At 42.0% G+C, this 10,316-nt stretch overlaps 1 protein-coding gene across 1 annotated transcript in view; it reads left to right on the top strand.

The window, feature by feature from the left end:
* The first annotated feature begins 236 nt into the window (after positions 1-236).
* The window catches only part of mfsd8 (major facilitator superfamily domain containing 8), a 62,885-nt gene continuing 52,805 nt past the window's right edge, over positions 237-10,316 (top strand). The window contains exon 1 of the mRNA XM_048597913.1: positions 237-729. Within this exon, the coding sequence (XP_048453870.1) occupies positions 677-729 (53 nt within the window). The 5' untranslated portion in view covers positions 237-676. The remainder of the gene's footprint in view (positions 730-10,316) is intronic.

Genomic DNA, 10,316 nt, shown 5'->3' with positions numbered 1-10,316 from the left:
TGAATTCCTCTACCATAGGGAAAAGACCTTTGTAACCATGATCGTATGAAATGGCTCAAAGGTGTGAATGGCCTAATCCTGCCCCTCTCCTACGTATTTAAAAATCGCCTCGCGGGGAGAGAAGATGGATCCGCCTCCCCCTCCCCTTTCTCTATTTATTTCAGAATACCCTTCCCCTCCCCCATTTCTGAAGAAGGGTCCAGACCCGAAACGTCAGCCTTCCTGCTCCTTTCATGTTGCTTGGCCTGTTGTGTTTATCCAGCTCTACACCTTGTTATCTCAGTAAAACAAAACAAACAGTATTGTTTTTGCCTTAATCCTTAGTTAGAATACTGCATTCACAGAGTTTTTATTCGGACTAGTTTCTCCTCAATTTGGTCTGGATTTAAACTACTTGCATCAGACGATTTGTTCTCAAGTCAAACTTTTAAAAAATCGTGATCTTTACATAAGGAAGAGTAAACATTTTTTCCGGCTTCTTCCATTCGGTTTTGTAAGGTCCCTTGATCGCCCGGAACAGTGTGCCAGGACAGCAGTTTCCCCGTCTCTCAGCGGAGCTGTTACACATCCTGTTGTCGCTCTAGGTTTCATTGGTTTGTTCCAAGCACCGTCACTTCCGGTTATGAATCAGTTCCAACTGAATAAAACAAGTTAAAGCCAGGAGATATTTTTCAAAATGACGGAGGTTCAGGATGAGAGAAGCCCCCTCTTAACGTCGGAGTCCCGCAGGTGAGCGATATTTAAGAGAGGGCCGATTATTTACTGCGCCTCTTCTCCTGTCTTTTCCATTTCCCTATCTTTCCTAAATGCTTTGAACCAGAAATAAAGATCCCTTTATCTTGTCTAAGCCAGTTTTCCACTTATTAGTCTATTATAACAAATAGTATCTGTAGCTAACCAACCTTATTTATCACACTTCTACATAAATTAAGTTCAGTAATTTTGAGAGATAGTAAGAACTGCAGATGCTGGAGTCAGAGATAACACAGTGTGGAGCTGAGGGAGCACAGCAGGCCAGACAGCATCAGAGGAGCAGGAAAGTTGACGTTTCGGAAAGGGTCCCGACCCGAATCGTCAACTTTCCTGCTCTTCACTCATTTTGGTATGCATTTAAATTATAAACCACAACTGATTCTATGGAAAATCAAACGTGCTAATACTTGGGATCTTGTACAGTTTCTAGACAATTTGGTTAAAGTCAAATGTAGAGTATTTCTTTTTGCTTACCTCCAGTTTATTCCTTATTTCAGCTGCCTTCACAATAGGATCCTGGAATGATATCTGCTAGTTTTGTGTAATTATTTGTTCACTCTATAGCACTGCTGACATGTTTGTAAACTTCTGTCGTCTCTGCTGCATCAGTATGTTTATTGTTTTCATCCTAAATATAATAACGATAACATGCAGTCAGTGTGGAACGTAAAGATGAGATGTCAATTAGTTTTACTGCTTTTTCATCTTAAATATCAACACGCACATGTAAGGCCATGTAAATACCTGATATTAAATAAGAAGATAGTCATACAGAGCAGCATCTGAAAGAGAAGAAGGGTAATGGTATGGCCTGACAAGTCCAATTCCCTAGTTTGCAGTTATTTTAATCAACCTGCTCTCACACATCTGTAGAAGGAGAGACTTGAGCCTGCTTGCATTTCTATTATTTTTAATCAACCTATTCAGACATGTTATAAGATACATCTATGAAAGGTGGGACTCAAACTCAGAACTACTGAACCTGAGGTAGAGTCACTGCCATTTTCCCTCAAGACCCTCCTCCCTCAATTTGAACACCTACCATGTTTACCATCTTACATCTTCTGCAAAACTTAAGCTCATCTGAAACACTACTATCCCTATCCTGGCTCCTGTACTTGCTGATCTCCAATGGCTGCCAGTCCAATATTGGCTCAGTTTCAAAGTTCTCACCCTTACTTTGAAATTCCATCTGCCCTCCAACTTTCGTGAACTCTTCATTCTTCTAGTGCTGACCTATGTATTTCCCTGATTTTTAACTCTATTAGCAGCTATATGTTTAGCTGTTCCTAGTTCTTAAATTCTAGAACTTCCAGTTAAACTTGTTCCTCCTTACGATTGTCCTTAAAACCTGCCTTACTAGCCCAATTTTTGTCACTGTTTTAATAGTTGCTTAGATGATTTGATGTCAAATTTCATTTGATAATGATCCTATGAAATGCCTTGGGCATGTTTTACTATGCTATTTTTAGATATGTAAATACAGGTTGTTGGTGTATGAGTTATGCTTGGGTCACAGAGATTGTGCACAAACTAAGCTTCCCTTCTGTCCTACGCAAATGCATAGGCCAATTGGTCTTCCAGGTTTTCAAGTTCTGACTGCCTTACTGGTGTGTCAATGCAGTCTTGCAGTGAAGTGCACTGTCTTCATAACTCACCTATCTCAGTAACTGATTTACATGGCTCAACTCGGTTGGCGTGGAAAGAAAATGTTTCTCCTTTTCTCCATGTTTGCTGTCAGGCTAATACATTAAAATAAAGCCTGCTGGAATACCTTTGCTATTTAAACTGTTTTAAAATATTGTAATAGGAATTGACACAGAACTGGAATAACTTTGAAATTGAAATATGGTTTTATCCTTCATGTATGCATGGTGACTTACAGCACTGGCTTTTTTCCCCATCAATGCAGAAGTATGCAAATGTGCTTTTAAAACTAATTCTTGGGAAACTGGTATCACAGGTGTGGCTGGCATTTATTGTCCATTCCTAATTTTTCTATTAAAGTATGGTATGCTGTCTTCTTGAACCATGTGATAGTTTTTGTAATGGTTTGATACAGTTGTGTGGCTTGCTGATCCACTTCAAAAAAGTAGGGCAATCAAATGTCAATGAGATTCTTTTGGATTTAAGGTAACTTATTTTAAAATTAAGCTTCATATTATCCTATACATTCTAACAGGTTTTTTTCGAAATGCCTGATTAGAGGCTTAGCAAAGTGGTTGTTCACCAAAGAAATCTCAAATCATCATAATGGCTTAATTTTTTTCAATTTTGTTGTCTGAAATAAATGGATTACCCTGGAAGGCTGAGATATCTCAAACATTAGAGTAAGCTGTTTCACTCTGCTATGTTGCAGTAGCAACATGAGTGAATTTTTGCCACTAACAGAATGCTGTCATCAAGCCAAAAAGATGTTTACCTACCCTACAAATGAGAAATGTGGGATTGAAGTTTCAGTGCTGGTGTGAGGCCAATTATGCCAGTGACTTGGCTGCGTGGATTCAAAATTGGCTTGTCCGTAGAAGACAAGAGTAGTATTGGAGGGGTGTTTTTGAATTGAATTGAATCGAATCATTGAATGTCATGTGTATTCAATGTAAAAAAAAATAACTTATTAGAGTCCAACTTTCCTTTCCACTGTCACAGTCCCGCTCCGGGCTTTCTGGCCCTCGCCGTGCCTCCGCCAGTGTACCGTTCCGGGCTTTCTAGCCCTCACCGTACCTCCGCCAGTGTCCCGCTCTGGGCTTTCCAGCCCTCGCCGTGCCTCTGCCAGCACCCCACTCCTGGCTGTGTCGCTGGCCCACTCTTGAACTGCCGCTGTCACTTTGGCCCACGTTCGATCTGCTGTTGCTGCAGGACACAGCCCGTACGTTCAGCTTCCACCATGTGGTTCCTGGACATGACCCAGCTCCTTGCTGACTCCTTAGGTAGGTAGTTGAAAGGAATGGGTGGGAGGGGCTGGAATTACTACAGAGGAAGAGAGAAGATTGGAGGAAAAAAAAGGAAGGACAAAGGAGGAAAGAGAAAGAACTCGTCGGCAGAGTGGAGCTCCGAATGGAGCAACTTACCCTGCAGCCATGTGATCAGTAGTGTTCCGCAGGGATCCATACTGGGACCTCTGCTGTTTTGTGATATATTGGATGAAAATATAGATGGGTAGGTCAGTAGGTTTGCAGATGATATGAAGGTTGGTTGAGTTGTAGATAGTATAGAAGGTTGTCAAAGGATACAGCGGGATATAGATCCGTTGCAGATATGGGCAGAGAAATGGCAGAAGGAGTTTAATCTGGTTAAGTGTGAGATGGTGCACTTTGGGAGATTAAATGTTAGGGGAAAGTATTCAATTAATGGCAGGACTCTGAAAAGTATTGATGTTCAGAGGGATCTTGGGGTTCAAGTCCATAGCTCCCTGAAAGAGGCCATGCAAGTAGATGGACTGGTAAAGAAGGCATATGGCATGCTTGCCTTTATTGGTCAGGGAATTGAGTACAAGAGTCAGGATGTCATGTTGCAGCTTTATAAGTTAGGCCACACTTAGAGTATTGCGTTCAATTCTGGTTGCCACATTACAGGAAGGATGTGGAGGCTTTGGAGAGGGTGCAGAAGAGGTTTACCAAGATGCTGCCTGGATTAGAGGGTATGAGCTATAAGGAGGGGCTAGAAAAACTTGTGTTTTCTCTGGAGAGATGGAGGATGAGGGGAGACTTGATAGAAGTCTATAAAATTATGAGGTGCATAGATAGAGTTGGTCAGAATCTTTTTTCCAGAGTTGAAATGTCTAAAACTAGGGGGCATGCATTTAAGGTGAGAGGAGGAAAGTTCAAAGCAGACGTGAGGGGCAAGTTTTTTTTACAGAGAGTGGTAGGAGTCTGGAACGCACTGTCAGGGGTGGTAGTGGAGGCAGATATGATAGGGGCATTTAAGGGACTTTTAGATAAGCACATGAATATGCAAGGAATGGAGGGATATGGACCAAGGGCGGGCAGAATGGATTAGTTTAATTTGGTGTCATGATTGGCACAACAGTATTGGCTGAATGGCCCGTTCCTGTACAGTTCTATGTTCTGTGTAGGCCATACTGGTAGATCATGACAAACAGCCTATCCCTTCAGTTGGAGGGCTCTTGTGAGGTAGTGATATCCTTCTGGGTCAAAAAGTTCAGGATCAGATCTCACCAGACAAGTGTCATGACATGTCTGAACAGGTTGATTTAAAATTATCTATCCCTTTGGTTATTCACAACAAGCAGGCTACTCACCAACCAGCTAGTTCTTGCAAAGTGCCCAATATTAAGTTAGATTTTGCCATTGGACCAGGTTTGCTAGGCTCTTGAATGGGGTCTACATGTAGACCAAAACAGGATTGTCAGTCATAGAGTCATAGACCTGTACAGTATGGAAACAGACCCTTCGGTCCAACTCATCCATGCTGACCAGATATCCTAAATTAATCTAGTCCCATTTGCCAGCATTTCGCCCATATCCCTTTAAACCCTCCTATTCATATACCCATCCAGATGCCTTTCAAATATTGTAATTGTACCACCCTCCACCACTTTCCCTGGCAGCTCATTCCATATATGTACCACCCTCTGCCTGAAAAAGTTGCCCCTTGGGTCCCTTTTATATCTTTCCCCTCTTACCTTAAACTTATGCCCTCTAGTTTTGGACTCTTCTACCCTGAGGAGAAGACCTTGGCTATTTACTCTATCCATGCCCCTCATGATTTTATAAACCTGTATAAGCACACTCCTCAGTCTCTGCCGCTCCAGGGAAAATAGTTGCAGTTTTTTCAGCCTCTCCCTATAGCTCAAACCCTCCAACCCTGGCAACATCCTTGTAAATTTTTTCTGAACCCTTTCAAGTTTCACAACATCCTTCCCATAGCAGGGAGACCAGAATTGCATGCAATGTTCCCAAAGTGGCCTAACCAATATCCTGTACAGCTGCAACATGACCTCCCAACTCCTATAATCAATGCACTGACCAATAAAGGCAAGCATACCAAAAGCCTTCTTCACTGTCCTATATGCCTGCAACTCTACTTTCAAGGAACTATGCTGGACTTCAAGGTCTCTTAGTTCAGCAACACTCCCAGGACCTTACCATTAAGTGTATAAGTCTTGCCCCGATTTGCCTTTCCAAAATGCAGCACTTCACATTTATCTAAATTAAACTCTAACTGCCACTCCTCGGCCCGCCAGTAAGTCAGCTTATAGTGTAGTGTACTTGCATATGCTGGAAGCTAGACAAATTAGTACACAAGGCCCTGTTCTCTGCAGATAGATAGAACATGTACACTTACTGAACCTGTTTCAACGGAATAAAATAGATGCTAGCCATTCACTGGTCTTTTATTTTTTTTTTCTTCATTCATTCATGGGCTGAGGGCATTGCTGGCTAGGCAGCATTTATCGCCCATCCTTAATTGTCCAGAGGGCAGTTAAGAGTCAACCACATTGCTATGGGTCTGGAGTCACATGTAGGCTAGACCAGGTAAGGAAGGCAAGTTTTCTTCCTAAAGGACATTAGTCACTTTTCAGGGAAATTTCCTGAACAATCGGAGTCAACCTGCCTGGTTTAAAATTTAAACAAATCCTGACTATTACCTGTTAATCATTATTAATTGATGTATTCTCCATGGTAATGCTTCTGCCAATTGGAGTCTACTTGCCAACCGATCAACACACTTTTCCCATGCAGTATAAATATTGTTTATCCCCTTGTATTGTTATTCTTAAGAATCATCCAGATGAAAGATTTGACAAAATGTTTCTTTTCAGCAATACTCAAATTAGTGGATCGCTATGGACATCACAATCTAAAGGCGTAGGCAACATTTCCATACTGTAACCCAAAAAATTGAAATTAAAATGTTGAATTAGTAGTTTAAATTTCAATGCTCCGGTTTAATTGCGTCTTCTTAGGATCTGCTATGTGCAGCAGTGTGAGAACTTTTTTGCATGGTGTGGAATTATCCTTAATGTCTCGGTTCTATTTATGATGTGATAAGTATATTCTGAAGCTATTAAATATATGTTTGATATTCTTCATGTTTTTAATTTAGGAATTTTAAATTGAACAATTATCCACTTCTGTTTTTCAACTTCTCTTGCTTGGAATGAGATAATTGAAATGCGAAGTTTAATTACCCTTTCCAGAGTAGTATTTACATTGATTTGGGGTATATATTCTACTGGGTTATCAGCTGAATTCATCGGGGGGATTCAGCATTTCATCCTATGTAGACATTTAAACTTTTTAGATTATTTATATGCCAACACTTTGCTTTTTTTCTGAACCTTTCACTCTGATCTTTTAGTGGTTAGAGGTTGTTGCTTCTTGTGTCAATTTGGGCTTATATACATTGTTCTGAATCCGTCCGACCGCAGTTTCAATTCAATCCTCATTCCTCCTGGTACCATTCCCATTTTCAGTATCTCATCCTCCATCCCTGGAAACATATGCTCTGTTTTAGTTTCATCGTCAGCACTTAGCTGCTGACGTCATTGTAGCCTTGGTCTAAGCGTGGGCAAAAGAGTTGAACTCCAGAGGTGAGGTGACAGTGGCTGCCTTTGAAATCAAGGCAGCATTTGATCAAGAATGGTTTAGAGGGCTCCTAGCAAAATTGGTCTGTAGAATCAGGGGAAAACACTCCAATAGTTGGAGTCCTATCCAGCACAAAGGAGGATGGCTGTGGTTCCTGAACACTAATTATCTCCGCACTAAGAAACCTCTGCAAGATCTCCTCAAAGTAATGTACAAGCCCACCATCTTCAACTCCTTCATCAATGATCTACCATTCATCAGAAGTGGAGATGTTTGCTGGTGAATGCACTGTGTTCATATTGTTCGCAAGTCCTCAACATTGAGTAGTCCTGTACAAATACAGCAAAATACATTCAAGCTTGCCTTGATAAATGACAAAGTGACACCTGCGCTATACAAGTGTAACATAAGGACCATACCATACAAGAGCAAATCTAACCTCTCCCCTTGATGTTCAATGACATTACTGCTGCTAGATCCTGTATGATTGTTGTTGGGAATTCCTCGCTAACGAGTATGGTTATCCACCCTGGAAATTCTGTGTCACTGATCATGGGTTCTTGTGGGTCCTTGTGTGGCTGATGAGCCCAATCCTCGAGCTTCATTTCTGACCACACATTTGGCAGTGTTTCCAGAGGTACAGTTGGTCCTTGTTCTTGACATCGTCGGCATTCTTTTCTCCGGCTTCCTTGACGTACTTCTTCCTGCAGGTGTACTCCAAGAATTGTGTCCCTTCATACAGGTGTTTCCTCTGAGCTGGTTTCTTCTGAATGAGGATCTCCCATGAATTGACATCTGTGTTGCGTTTCTTGAGGGAAACTTTCAGGGAGTTTTTGAAATGCTTGCTTTGTCTTCTTCTCATTCAAGTGTCTCCCTTGAGCTGGACGAAGATTTGCTTTGGTAGTCGGAACTCGGACATCTTAAGCATGTGGCTGGCCTGGTGGAATTGGTTTCTTATGATCATGGCCTTGATGCTGGTGCTGGTAGCTATTTCAAGAAGCTGTTGTTACTATGCCTGTCCACCCAGCTGATGCAGAGAATCCATCTCAAACGACATTGCAAGTACTTTTTTTCAAAGCTCTTGAATGGGGTCTACATGTAGTCCAAGTTTTGGAGCCATATAGAAGAGTGAGAAGGATGATAGCCTTGTACACAAAGGTCTTGGTATCAGTAAGGATGTCATGATCATCAAAGACTCTCATCCTTGGGTGTCTGAAGGCGATGCTTGGAGTTTGTAGAGGTTCAACATCACATCCGTCAATGTCAGCCGAAGGTGAGAGGTAGCTTCGCAGGTAGAAAAATGTTCCACATTTGGGAGGATTTCTCCGTTGATCTTAATGGAGGGATGGACTGGGGCTTGACCTGGGATGGGTTGCTAAAGGGTTTGAGTTTTGTTGAGACTGAAAAACATTCTTCGGTATGCTTCCATGAAGGCATTACGTGAGGCTTGAAGATTCCCTCCGGAGAGTGCAGAGATTATATTGTCGTTCGCGTACTGACGTTCCATTAGTGAAGTCAGTGTGGTTTTCTTCTTTGATTTCAACTGGTTGAGGTTGAAGGTTTTCCATCCATCCTGTAGACAATGTCCATGCCACTGAGAAGTTTGTACTTGACAAGATGACGAGTGGCGGTGATGAAGATGGAGAAAAGGTTGGGGCAAAGACACATCCCTGCTTGACTCCTACCTTGTCCTCAAAGGATTCTCTCATTTTGCTGTCAGTGAGGACCGTCACTGACATCTTGCGTGGAGGAGACGGAAGATGTTGATGAATTTCAGTCAGCCTTTGATAGGATCTTGTATGGCACTTCCTGAATGACTGAGTCAAAAACCTTGATCAGATTGATGAAAGCTGTATAGAGTGTTTGGTGTTGTTCCTGGCATTCCGCTTGGAGTTGCTGAGCAGGGAAAATCTTATACATGTCTCCACGGTTTGGTCAGAAGCTACACTGGCTTTCAGGAAGGATTTCCTGTGAGTTTGGGAAAGGGTGTCTAGTAAGAATTTGGTGATGATCTTGTCAGCAATGGCGAGTAGGGAGATTCCTTGGTAGTTCCCACAATCCACTTTGTTTCCTTTCTTGAAGATGACAGCAATGGCAGTATCCTGGGGTTCGGCAAGTATTTCTTCTTTGTCCCAGATTTTCAGGAGAAGTTGAGAGTGATGTTGGGTAAGCTCTGCTCCTTGAAGTTTTAAAATCTCTGTTGGAATCATGTCAACTCCTGCAGCTTTTTCATTCTTCAAGTGTCTAATGGAGGCTTCAACTTCTTTTACTCTCCATGGGGTTCATGATCATCTTTGATGGGGAGTTGGGGGATTTCCTCAAACATGTCCTTGTTGACGATTGTATCATGGATTAAGAGTTCATTGAAGTGTTCTGTCTCTCAAGATGGTGCCATCCTTACTCCACACCAGTTTGAGGCCAAGGGTGTTGAGTCCATATAGTATCTTGGTGGCACTGAAGAAACCACGAGTGTTGTGCTTGACTGCAAGGAGTTGCAGCTATTTAACTTCCTCAGTGCACCACTGGTTCTGGACTTTGGTAGTTCTTTCTAACTACGCCTTCGTTGTTTGATGCGTTCTCCTCATTGCTTCGCTGGTGAGGTTGTTTTTCCAGGCACTTTTCTCTTCTGGTTGATGAGGTCTTGGATGGTGTGGTCATTCTCCTTGAATCATTCTTGGTGTTTCCCGGTCTTATAGCCAATGGTTTCTTCACAGCATGAAATCATGACTGTCTTCAGTTCTTTCCAGATTTCCTCCAGTCCATTAAAAATGAAATCTTTGAAGATTTTGATGAAGACATTGTTGGAAGTTCACTATGGTCAACATCTTGAGTGTTACCCCTGGACAGGAACTTTACTGGATCCGCCATATAAATATTCTCTAGTGAGTAACTCTACTCCTAACTCCTCTATACCTGAGCACCATCTACAAGGCACAAGTTAGGAGAGCAATGAAATATTGTCTGATGTGTATGGCACCAAAAACACTTGAAGCTCAGTACGACCCAAGACAA

Source organism: Rhincodon typus, chromosome 1, assembly GCF_021869965.1.
Source record: "Rhincodon typus isolate 14 chromosome 1, sRhiTyp1.1, whole genome shotgun sequence".
In the NCBI taxonomy this organism is placed as follows: Eukaryota; Metazoa; Chordata; class Chondrichthyes; order Orectolobiformes; family Rhincodontidae; genus Rhincodon; species Rhincodon typus.
This window is presented reverse-complemented; position numbering and strand designations above follow the sequence as displayed.